The sequence below is a fragment of the Aethalodelphis obliquidens genome, unplaced genomic scaffold (genome assembly GCF_003676395.1).
Source record: "Aethalodelphis obliquidens isolate GAN/ISIS:26980383/991018 unplaced genomic scaffold, ASM367639v1 scaffold7, whole genome shotgun sequence".
Classification (NCBI taxonomy): domain Eukaryota; kingdom Metazoa; phylum Chordata; class Mammalia; order Artiodactyla; family Delphinidae; genus Aethalodelphis; species Aethalodelphis obliquidens.
The window spans coordinates 46,540,402-46,553,592 of NW_020837951.1; the positions used below are offsets into that span (position 1 = coordinate 46,540,402).

The 13,191-nt window shown below is 35.4% G+C and overlaps 1 protein-coding gene across 6 annotated transcripts in view; it reads right to left on the reverse strand.

Moving 5' to 3' along the window:
* TMC1 (transmembrane channel like 1) overlaps positions 1–13,191 on the reverse strand; it is a 385,069-nt gene that overhangs the window by 97,779 nt on the left and 274,099 nt on the right. For all 6 annotated transcript variants that reach the window (XM_027105688.1, XM_027105687.1, XM_027105692.1 and 3 more), the window contains 2 exons: positions 8,064–8,111; positions 4,117–4,288 (listed from right to left, as the gene is read on the reverse strand). In XM_027105688.1, the coding sequence (XP_026961489.1) occupies positions 4,117–4,288; positions 8,064–8,111 (220 nt within the window). The remainder of the gene's footprint in view (positions 1–4,116; positions 4,289–8,063; positions 8,112–13,191) is intronic.

Consider the following 13,191-nt stretch of genomic DNA (forward strand, 5'->3'; position numbering starts at 1 on the left):
AAAAAAAAAAAAAAAAAAAAAAAAAAAAAAAAAAAAAAAAAATCTATTCCTCAAAGGTAACTTTAATCTGTTAATTAAACTCAAAACTTCAATTGATAAAATTCAACTTGAAGTATATTTGACAGAAGTGAATCCTTTGAAGAGGCCTTCAAAGGAATTTAGTTTCTTACTGAGCAAATGAGATGTATCTTTTCTTTTCTGTGTTCCTAGTATTGCAAAAATATCAAAGGGTCCAAAACTCAAAGAAAACAAAATCTAAACATGAACAATGTGATTTTTAAATTGAGGAATGTAATGGCCTATTGCAGAGATCCTTTTTTTTTTTTTTGGTAATAGATTGTTTCAGTTATGAGCTGTTGTTGCTTAACTTCAAATTTACCCTTCTCTACTTAATATTGTGATGCTGTGGCTGTGACTCTGTAGGGTACATTTCTGGTTTGTCAGTTGGCTCATTTTTCGGCTGCCCATAGAAGACACTAAGAAGGGACTAGGTCTTTCCTTTCTTTGGTTTCCTGTTTGCTTCCTGTGGTGATGTTTACTCTTTAGTGATGCTTCTTCACCCCAAGAGCTGCAGGGCCTTCCCATAGCTGCAGGTGAAACTAGTTTCCGACTTTTCCAACACTAGCAGAACCAGCTTCATCATTCTCCCAGTAGACACCAGCACCACTTGAGCATCGCCCCCCTCTGCAATAGTTTCAGCTCCGTGGGTCTCTCCTCTATGCTTTTAAGTTTTAATTCCAACCTCTTTCCGTTGTTCCTCCAGCCCCTAGTATGCTATTTGCTTCCTATAGTTGCTGTCACCACGATACTTCGTGTTCTCTTTCACCTTTCCAGTAACCTAGTTAGCAATTATTTATATCTACTAAACAGTCCTCTTATTAAATACTCTCTCTTCAATTAACTGTTGGAGTTTCTTTCTCCTAACTAGACCCTGACTGACAAAAAAAATGTAATCTGACTCAGTGTTAGTCAGAAACATATTTTGTTGTTCACTAAACTCATGACCACACATAGTAGGGCTATGGCAAAAGATGTTTTGGAAAGTTTCAGCTGAATAATAGGAGGACATACCCATAATTTTACAGCCCATCTTATAAAATGACTTCGCAATCTCCTTTCTTTCCTCCCAATCCAGAGTTTTTAATCAGGTCATGATTACTGAAACAAAAATTTAAATTAACCCTCTAAAATACACTTGTCGTAGATACTTTGTTTTTTTTTGACCGATGCAGACATTTTGCTTAGAATAGTAATCCTGGTTCGAGATAACTATGGAAATACCCTCCACTAAGATACAACTCTGATTGCCATTAGGTTGTTTCTATTTTAATTATTTGATATTTATTATATAAAATCCTATGGTGCTGTACAACCATAATAAAATACTCACAAAGAATGAAAGAACGATCTATTTGATGTTTGGATTTACCATGTAACTAAAGCTTATTTCTCTACATTTCTCTACATTCCTAACATTAATTACGTAGTTTCCTGCTATCTTAAACCCAGTACTTTGTATGTTTAACATATTCAAATTCTATGATTCCTTCAAAAATGATATGAAATGTCTTCAATACCCTTTTCTGATTATCCCTATGAGAATACTTTTCTCTAAGACTCTAAATCACTTTGTACTTCTCTGGCACATTTATACTGTCTTATTTCATAATAATTTGTGTCTAAGTGGCCTCTCCCTTACTATATTATGAATTTCTAGAGAATGCAGGCAATTGCATAATCATATCCATATCTTCCAAAGAAATTAGCAAATTATCTTCCACAGAAGTGGAGCTGGATAAATATTTATTGAATAAATGTTTATGTACAGAGTTTTTCTGTATATTGGATTACCATCAAATATACTAAAATATAACAATGTCTTCCAAGATTAGAATGTTATGGAAAGACATTTATTCCTACACTAAATGATCTTAGACTGGTATATTTTTAAAGTCTTTGTTGTTAATTGTTGATTGCTCCAGGAAGATCATGCTGTGCTACAGGTATAGCTGTTGCCGGCTAAGTTACCTTCAAATATGCAGGTAATTAAAATATTACATTTTTGCATAATTAAAATACGATAATGCATAACTAAAACACTGTTTTACAGGGAAACTGCTTTTCTAGGAACCACTCAAAGAAAGCACTAATCATATTAAAAGGGCATAGCACTGACATGCTTTATCTTCTAAAATTTAGGGCTAATCTGAGTAAGAATGGCTTTCTATCTTAGGTTTGATTTATTAAAACAACAGTTGTTAGGAAAAAGGAGGTATAACGTGCTGAATTTCTCAGTGCTATGAACATATTACTTACTCACTTAAAACTGGGTCAAGAAAAGCCTGTAATGTTATTAGAAATACTCCAAAATGCCAAACGAGGCAGTGTTTTTTAACCAACTCCAAAGACGGTTAACATTACAACCTTGGATTTAGTTGGCTCTGTGGAGAAGTGGGGAGGGAGGGAACCAGGGGTGATTCTGGCTTCTCAGAATCAGGATGAGAGTAGGATCAGCTAAGGACAGACACTTTCACTGGGACAAGACTGCCCCAAGTAACAGGGGCCAAGACCCAGTTGATTCATATGGTCCTATTTCTAGAGGTTGAACACTGACGTGAGGGCCTTGAACAGACCAGGAGACAAGAGGAATTCCCACCCAAGTCATCTTTTAAAAAGGACATCTCTGAGGCACAAGTGGAGAGGAAAAGCAAATTGTGGAACACAACCTATATCATGCATATGTCTATTGGTGATGTTTTCTCAATGAAATACCACTGTCAGAAGGCATAAGCTTTGCTAGTAGGAAATATTACTACATAATAATAGCAATAACAATCACAATAAGACATGGAACTTAAAAGGGTGTTCTGTTTTTGAAAAGAACAAAGCATAAAAATACTTGAAAGGACGATAGACATAAAAAATGCCAGAGTCAAAACGTAAAGCAGGTGATGTCTTAGTATTCAAAGAGAAGAAAGAGGAGGAACTTGGGGAGGAGAAGGAGAAAAAGGAAGAAGAGAAAGAAGAGGAAGAGAGAGATTTAAAAACTTAAATCAACAAAAATATAATGAAGAAATGGGTAGGGCTACTCTTATTTTAAAAGGAACCATCGTCTATTAATGCTAAGCTTCTCTACCTGACAAAATGTTCACATAGTTGTATTTAATTACAATTACTTATGAAGAGGAAAATAATAGCTTGTTATTGAGTACTGCAATGTGTCATCTTGGGAGGCTATCTTGGAAAGTTCCTCACCATTTAAAGTCTTAGGACTGTTTCAGAGGAGATCCCATCACCTCATGGTGATTCCCATGCCCCACCTGGGGTGGCAGAGGAGCTATTCTCTTAAATCCTTTCCAAAGGGTCTAGGTTTTCTATTAGTAAATGTGTTTTACATGCACACTTTTCCTACCTGCCTGCCATCTGCAATTTTCCAGAAAGCAAAGACTAGAAAATTATTTTCTTGGATTTTTTCCTAAACAGCATTTAATATATTATTCTACACAAAGACAGCACTCAGAAAAACGTTGGCCTGGTAGAACTGAAAGACAAAGGGTTATATTAAAAAGGAAATGACAATCCCAATCCTTTGTAAAGGGACAGATAGTTAATATTTTAGACTTTGGGAGCTATATACAGCTCTGTCCCATATTCCTCTTTGTTTTTTTTTAAATTACAGTTTTATTAAAACTGTAAGAACCATTCTTAGCCCTTGGGTTGGAATTAACCATGGTTGGCCAACCCCTGCTCTGTAAGATAAGTGATTTGGGTTCATTGTTAAGGAGTTTTTCACTTAACTTCAGTAACGATGCACTTAACTAATGGGATAACTTTAAAATATTTAAATTAACTAAATATGTCAATGACCTATGACAATTCAGATCTCTCATAAGGGAATTTCTCATAAGTCCATTCTTAATATGTATTCATTTTACAATTCTATTTTAATGTCAAAATACATTTAACTAAGTGGAGTAAAATGGCAGATGAAGCCTGTTTTTCTGAAAGTAGGTTTAATTACCAATTTTAAGGCCAGGGAGTGCCTAAAGGGAGTGGTCGTCTTTCAGCATCAGGCACTTCTGAATGAGAAGCAATTTCAGATAAGAACTAACTTACTCTCCTCTCCTCATCCTCCTCCTTCTCTCTTTTTCTCTGGCCTTCCTCGTTTCTTCATCCTCTGGTTCAGGTTCTGGGTCATCTTCATTGATGACATCTCTGGTCCGTTTCCTCTTTGGTCTCATGCTCTCTCTTCGAGGTAGTTTGTCTTCCTCCTCCTCTTCCTCTTCACCTAAACACAGCAGTTAATGCTTCAGTGAGCAGTATCAGAAAAGTGCTCTCCCACTACCAAATGTATTCTTACTTTTTAATTATCATTGTCACACATCTGAGACCATAATCCAGCAATTTGTCATATCAAGATAAGACGCACCATGCCATATATATTTCATAGCCTGCCACTTAATTACATTTATCTAGGGACTCCCCTGGTGGCGCAGTGGTTGAGAGTCTGCCTGTCAATGCAGGGGACACAGGTTCGAGCCCTGGTCCGGGAAGATCCCACATACTGCAGAGCAACTAAGCCCTTGCACCACAACTACAGAGCCTGTGCTCTAGAGCCCGCGAACCACAACTTCTGAGCCCGTGTGCCATAACTACTGAAGCCCACGTGCCTAGAGCCCATGCTCTGCAACAAAGAGAAGCCACCGCAACGAGAAGCGTGTGCACCTCAACGAAGAGTAGCCCCTGCTCGCCACAACTAGAGAAAGCCCGCAACATAGACCCAACACAGCCAATAAATAAATAAATAAATTTAAAATAAATAAATACATTTATCTAAATTCTCATTTCTTGTGGTTTATCTACTCATATGTCAGTGTCGATCCCCAAATTCTAATAATGCTTAGAATTCCAGCCTTCATTTACTTGGGTAACTAGATGAGTTGGAGTTTAATATCACACCAAGATCTCTCAGACCAAGTTTATAGGTTACCAATTCAACACATAAGGGTTGAATGTTTAACCACTATGTGCTAATACTACTTCTATCTCAGAACAAAGAATAAGAATGACAAGGAAATGCTACAAACCAGAATAATTTTGAAGAAATTAATGTATGCCTTGACATTCCTCCTAATTCAAATTATTCTCATTCTTTTTCTTTTTTTTACTTTTTGAAAAAAATTGAAGTATAGTTGATTTACAGTACTGTGTAAGTTTCAGGTATACAGCAAGTGATTCAATTATACATACATATATATATTTTTCAGATTATTTCCCTTTATAGGTTTTCACAAGATATTGAATACAGTTCCCTGTGTTACACAGTAAATCCTTGTTGCTTACCTATTTTATGTAAAATTATTCTCATTCTTGACTTCAAATATTTCTTCTTTTGCCTAGATATTTCTTCCTGTTTCTTAAATGAAACTGATAGTAAATACCTTTGCTTGATCATTTTATCTTTTTGATTAGAAATAGATATAAATAACTTGTAAATTTAATACAAAACTGAGAGAAATGACATTGTTTTATTTTATTCATCAACTAACAATTAATGCCTTATATGTCCATAACTTCTTCGGAAGCTTTCAGGTAAAGAGTAGAGGGAGAATTCAGTTCCTTCCTTCACCGTTATGACATACATCCTACTTCACTTTCACTTTTGTTTTTTAACTTCTGATATTTAGAGTCAACTTCTGATGTTTATTACAAAAAACAAATATTACTCATAATTATCACTATCTTCTTAAATAGAAGCTACTTAGGGAAAAATTTGTGCTTTAATGGAAAACTATGAATTGTCTGCACCATACCCTTCTGTGTTACCTGATTCTGATTCTATGGAAGCTATTTTGTAACTTTGTAAGTTACGGATAACTAGATAGCAATGCAAAATAGTTCTTGTCTGTAGACAAGCAAGTGAACTCTGCTTAATGCAGAGACAACCTTCCACCACCGAAAAAGAAAATGAAAGAAAAAATCCCCAAAACAGTCATGCCTTATTTGCACAATCATTTCAATATTCCTGGTCTATAAATATATCTGTTCTTTGAATTTTCCTTTAACTGGTAACTGCTATAAATGTCTCACCAGATTCCTCATTTATTAGTCAAATGTCTTAATTTTTACATATGTGTGTGTCATTATTTTATCTTTTAAAATCTTTTTGTTATTTTTTGTTATCTTTTTAACATTACTTATCAAAATTTTTTTATTGATATTTCAAATCTAAGATCTAAATATTACCATTATTACTAAAGTTTGACTAACAGAGAGTAACTTTTCTAACCGGGTTTGGAAAACTATATTTTGTCATCAAAACCAAGAATGAGTTTCCATTTGTTAAATACTGTGGCAAATGTTATATGTTATTTGAACCCCACTCTGGCATTCTGAAAATTTACCCAGCCTTTATTATTCATTTTAGTCACTAATTATAGAAAGAACACAGCCTCATAGGAACTGAGAAACAATTTCACCCACAAATAGCTCGAAAACTCTAGCAGCCACTTATTACCCTGCATTTTAGTATATTTCATATTAAGGCTAAACTATTAAGCTTGCAGAGTTTGACCATGGATGAAAAGTGTATTATTATATTTATATTTTAGCACTTAGGACAAAAAGGTCTTTATTTAGTGCTTTAACTAGTTTCCAAATATTCAAATTCTTAAAAAAGGAATGTTTTACGGTTGCCTACTAAATGTGGATTTGCATACATTACCTTTTGGAATGGGCTTGATTCAGTTTTGAAGGGTAGCAAAATATACCACGTCAAAAAGGCATTCTGAATATACCACCCCAAGATATGCCACTTTGGTGTATTGACTATTTTGAGCTGTAGCACTTGAAAAACAGCAAATGCAGGAAGAGACTTTCTCTGAACTTCTCTTAGCTGCTTAAAGACAGAGTCTCCAAAAGGAGCTCAACTGTCATAAATCCCCTCCCCAGGAGTTTCATCCCCAAGGAAGATAGACTATTATCACAGGAGAGGAGACTATAGGTCAACACCACGTGCAGACACACTTTATCATAAACTATCATAATTCCCATCTATTCTCCTAAAACTTATTTATTCTCTCTCAAGAGACCTACATGCCCTCCCTCTCCCCTCTTTAGATGGTGTTCAAATCTAAATTTTAAGCCACCTCACAGTTACTCATTTTCCTGGATATCTCCCATGTATACATGAGGTGTATGTGTTAATAAACTTCTGGTTTGTTTTGGTTTTTTTCTTGTTAAACTGTCTTATATTATAGCTAAGAACTCAGGAGGGTAGAGCAAAAATTACTTTTCCTCCCCAACAGCAGTCAAGTCATAGCATCTAGGATCTATGTGAGACTCTGGGCTGTTTTCATGTAAAATGTACCAAATTAATGAAACCAACTGTCATCATGAACATTCACTGGCTGTCATGTTGGGCTCAGGTTTTTAATTGACAGTGTTGATGTATTCTCTGATTGAACTCTTCTTGAGATGCTGCTCTTTCAGTTTTGGTAAACTCAAAACTTTTGCTCATATAATGATCTTTCTCTGTTCCAGTCCATGAGGGGTCTGCATGCCTGGAAAGGGGTCACAGCTCTTGAGCTGAACCTACTCAAAGTAAAAACAACGGAGCAATTCCAACAAAATACCCATGAATTCAGTACAAAAGAACAGGTTTTTTCATTTTTATTGAACCACCTGATCAGCTCAGTCAAAAAGGCCAATCTGTTATGTTGTAATAGATTCAGCCTTAGAGAAAAGCTTTTAGGACAAAGATTTTCATGGGGGAAAATAGTAAAGAAATAAAAGAGCAAATTTTTTCTGAACTACCATCTACTTACTCATGAGTAAATTATAAATTGGGTGGAATGTGTGTGTGCCAATTGAATGGAATCTCGAGTAGAGATTCTGTTTGATGGTCTTGATCTCTTTTGTGAGACCATCGAAAGTCATCCACACATGCTCCTCTACTTGCATATGGTAGCATATTCCCACAAGATAAGAGGATGAATCCCCTGAATTCACCACTATTCCACAGGAAACATATCCCAAGTGGGGATATGTCCGTCCCCACTTACTTGAACTTTCCTCAGTATCATCTTCTTTTTCCTCCACTTGGATTTGCACTGTTGAAGAAAGAAAAAATATTCTTTAAATATTTTTTAAATGGTATTTTTTAAATACCATCAATTCTTTAAATGATGGTACAATTGTTAATAACTGGTTTTTACTGTTATTATTTTCATTGTAAAGTTTTTTGTGCAGTTAATAAATTTTTTCAATAAACTTGTCAAAATAAGCATTGTTTATTAAAGATATACAGCTACAATATCTTATACAGTGCTGTGCAAGGACTTCTCTGCTTCATCGTCTTCAACGATTTGCAAAACATACCAATCATAAACCTGTCAACTCAATTCAAAATAACTTCAACCAAAATAAATTCTGTACTGCAATAAGCAGACTTAGGGTGTGTTGGGTCATTTCATTCTATGGTAAAAGGAATTGTTGGCAAAGCTATAGACACATGCACAAATCACTTGGTTATTATAAATAAAGTTATTAAAATAGACAATATTTCATTATGACCAGGTACCCAGTGTCAAAGAATCTTTCAAAAATGCTTAAAACCTGATATTTCCTATTTCAATTATTTCTATAGGTATTATATGCAGACAGCTTAAATCTTCCCATATATGATTTACCTTGACGATGTGGAGACAGGTGATTCTACAGTTCTTTCCAAGACAAAGAACACTTCTTCTGTCTACTCCTCACCTCAACCTCAGCATCTTGTTTTTAGATTTGCTCCATTTTTATAAAGGCATATAAAGGTTTTATAAAATTTTACTGGTACAGTAATATAGGAAAATATATTAATTGGCAGATTTTTTCCCCTTGTCAACTACTGTCCATTCATCACAGGTTGAGTCAGCCAGAGACAAAGATCTGCAAATTGCCGTGGTAAAACTTACAGTAGACTATTTCTTTAAACCATGAGTCTAGTAACTCATTTAAAATATTAATTTACATATTTTTATTTAAGGTGGATGGGCATAAGTCCAAAAAGCAAAGATAACAAACGATGTTGCTGTGAACAGAGGAAACAACCTCTGGTTTTGTTTCTGCTCAGCACTGTCAAAGGTTATTATGCAGAACTTGACAGGCCTATTGAAAAGGCAGCACATTCAGAGTTTAAATTCCATTCACAAAGAAGATTATTGTAAAAGCACTTTTTGCCTTTAAACAGCATCTGCGTAAAAATTTTTAGGATATGCAAAAATGTTATCACTCAACATCAGCCATAGAATATGAAAATAAGTGTTGTTTTGTTCAGAGTGGACATATGCCTTCTGTCACCGGTTGTAACTGGATCTGCACAGGACAAAGGTCTTTATGTCACTACTGAGAGTTCGCATAGTGAAGGCAGACACTTCTCAGAGATATTTTACATTCAACAATAGGCCATGGTCTTTATTTGCAATTAATGCTGCCACCAAGTTTCTTCAGCCAAAGAAGAATTTACTCAGGAAGGCATCTTAATGAGCAAGGTCTGATCAGCGTGCATAATATAGAAACAGCTGAGGACAAACAGCAAAGTCTGACACATAGCCTCTTTTGCACCATGCATAGCCAAAGCAAAAATTCACATAAAATGCTATAATGATTTGTAATAATCAACTCACTAGACATGATTAAATAAAGTTAAATAATGAAATGGAAGAAAATACTAAACAACTAGAAATACAAGCAAATCTTTAGGAAGGATCATATATTAAACAAAAGTAGTAGAATGAAATGTCCCAAGCCAAGGAGATGAACAAGAAATCAATTTCCTCTGACAAGCAGGGGAGAGAAAAAGCAGGGCTGGAGTCATAGGTCATCTTTTCAGGTACGGGACATTAAATAAAACCTAAAAATCCATAAGGGGAGATAGCCCTGTGGTTGCAAGTAAAGAAGAAAAAAGAGCTACGGTTTCTGAGTGATGTAATGGAGAGTATTGCAGAAATAGCTCCTTCACTCCTCTTCAGGTGACTTTCCAACAGTGATACTCATCTGTGCATGACCATCTGCACATTTTCAGTAGAAGCCTTCTTTATTCAACAGCATTCCTTTTGTCTGGAAGCTGAGTCAGGGGCCATGGAACAGTTGTTTTTATAGTTACTGTGATCATAATTGGTTTATTATTGACTCAAACCCTCAGCAAAGGCATCATCGGCATCAAGAACTAAACAGCAGCACCCTGACCAGGAGATTGAAGACTCCATCAAGAGCCTCAGATCAAGCTGAATTTTAATGGAACACTATTTGGTCTGAAAAGCAACTGTCAATGCTGATCTGCATCTCCTGCAACTCAAAGCGTTGCTGAAGAACCAATCTAAGAAGCCCCTCCCAGACAAAAGCCTGTGCAAAAGAATAACTCAGAACACTTAAATGGGAGTTACAGACTGGCTTTCTCTTCTCAGACAATTTTCGGCACGGCCTATTGCCATCCCTTCTCTCAGCAGTCCTTAGTAGCTTGCTCCCAATCATATGACCACCCTCATGTTCTGGACGCTTCCCAAAGCCTATTGATTATATACTTTAAAAATAACCTCTCTCCTGGGGAGTGATGGGAGGACAGTGAAGGGGGGGAGTGGTTTCCTGTCTAAATGTTGAAGGCAGCAAGCAAAACTGCATTGAAGTACGCTTATTTAAGAGAGGAATATGCAATAGGAGCAGATGAACTCCTAGGCAACCCAGATCCTCATTTCATGCAAATAGACACAGTAATTAAAAACAGTAAAAGGAAACAACAGCAAAATGTCACATTTCAGAGACATTGGAATCGTTCAGAAAAGTGGATGTTGTTCCAGGCTTTCTTTTTCAATCTATAGTACTGAAAGTATTTTATGCTTCTTCAGTATCAGTGGCCCAGTGGCAGGAAGAGTTTAATGATATTGCCTGTTCCTCTAGTTTTTGAAGGGATTATTGTAGCACCAGGTCATTACTTTGGAAACTGAAAATTCATTTATTCAATCAGCATTTATTGTGCATTTACAAGGGTATACAGAGCAAAGTGCTCTGGAGTAGGAGTTTGTAAACTGTAGAAGGAAATAACCGTCCTTAAGGAGTCTTGCTATTTGATGCAAAAGAATAACGTTATAACTCATACCTAAACTCAAGTTTACTTGGGTTATACCAGCAATGTACTAATTATGTTTATTAGCAATGTACTAGTGTGTTTCTTTTTAGGGTTCCTTTGTGTGTGAGGAAATGTCAACATCAGCTCCTCGCATATAAAATGGGATACATTTCCAGGGAATATAGCCAATATTTTATAATAACTATAAATGGAGTATAACCTTTTAAAAAATGGAAAAATGATGTGAAAATTTATATACAATAAGGGGAAGTAAGTTAACTTTGATATTTTAAAAAAGGCACTGCCATTATCAAAACTGTGCATATACACATATTTTCATGTTCTCTTGCGAAATGGTAGAAAACGCTCATTAATTAAATTTGAATTGTATTACCTAAGAAAAAATAAATAAAAAATAAATGAGGTAGCTTTCATCTCAGAATAAACTGCCCTGAGACAGATATTAATCTATGCCATAACAAGCACATTTCCAAATCTTAGCTGAAGAACCCATGTCATCAGTATGTGGTATAATGTGGAATATGAGAGGAAGAGAAGAATCAAGGACAATTCCAAAGTTTTCGGCCTGGGCAGCAGCGGGTGGAGTTTCAAGGAAAGGAGATAGTAGGCTCTAGGGAGAATAGCTTAGGTACGAACAGTTGAAGTTCAGTAGTTTAATTTGAAGAGATGGAGTCACCAAACCATACTGAAGTATCATTTCCCCTGTAGAGAATGGCACAGCACTCGGCTTCCATTCATTTATGAAAAAACTATTATTGGTGGGTGTTAAGTAAGGAACAGAAGCCACTCTCTGTGAAAGTGAACAAAAATGATGGAATGTGATTCTTCTTCCTCTCAAATATCTACCCAGGACATAAAATCTGACTCAGTTTAAATCAGCAGCTCCTTTTATTTTTGCTACTTTTAGGTCAGATAAGAAGATATTCATGACATTTGTTTATAACAATCCCAAGTCCTTCAAATGATGGAATCGAGCATGATATTTTGGAAGCCAATGAGTAAAAAGAATAATTATTTAGCTCTTATGTCAATCAAATACCTTAATGAACCTGTAAACTATAAGACATTTAAAAAATCCTCAGGAGTGGAAATAACAGAATGAGATCATTACACTTAAATATAAACAAGGTATCTGGGGGAAAGGTTTAATGTGACAGACCTAGGCTGATACTCTTTCTGCAGGTGCCAGTACCTTTCCTTAATACCATTAAAAACCTTAAAACCGTAAGGTCTTCCTTAAGACCATTGAAAAAAACCATGGGGCACATATGTTCAAGAACACTCTGATGGAAACTTGTATAATAAATGCCAAAAGGCTGGTCATATTTTCAAACATTATGGTATCTTGGAGATACTAAATAGTTATTTTAAATCACTGTGGTTATAAAATTACAAAAAACAATAATAATTTTGGTTTTTGGTAAGACTCATCAAAGAAGGAGACGGGGCAGGCAAAAAAAAAAAAAAAAAAAATAGTAGCTGTCATTCTCTAATGTTTTTCCTTTTAGATAATATTTATTTTTGAGGCTCTTTAGTCCTTAAGAAGCAGAGAATAAATAGCTGCTGATGCCTGCTTTATTAAAAACACAATATAACATATTGTAGTTGCATTGAGGAATACAGGAAGAGAATGAAGTCTGTGGAGAAACACGTTTTCCTACGAGGTTCCAGAGAGACTAACAAAAAGAAAAATAGAAAATTCACTCAAAATAAAGATTCCCCTTCTATCCTTTCACAATGAAAATAATTTTTTTTTATACACATAAGAAGAGGGGAAGGGGATGCACCCCGAATAGTTTGGCAATTTTTCCTTCTGTTTTTATGTTACATGAAATTAAAGTTAAACAGGCTGAATGAAATGGGTAGCTGGTATGTTTCCAAATTCTACCACCCCTGAGCCACAAGAGCAAATATGAAATGATGAAGCATAGTTCTTCAAATGGTAAATTATATTACAGGAGTATTTGTGAGAAACTGCAATTAGATATTTCTTGACACCACTGGTCTACAGAAAGAACAAAAACAACTCTTATTCTATGTGGTTTGGAGGGTTGACTTTT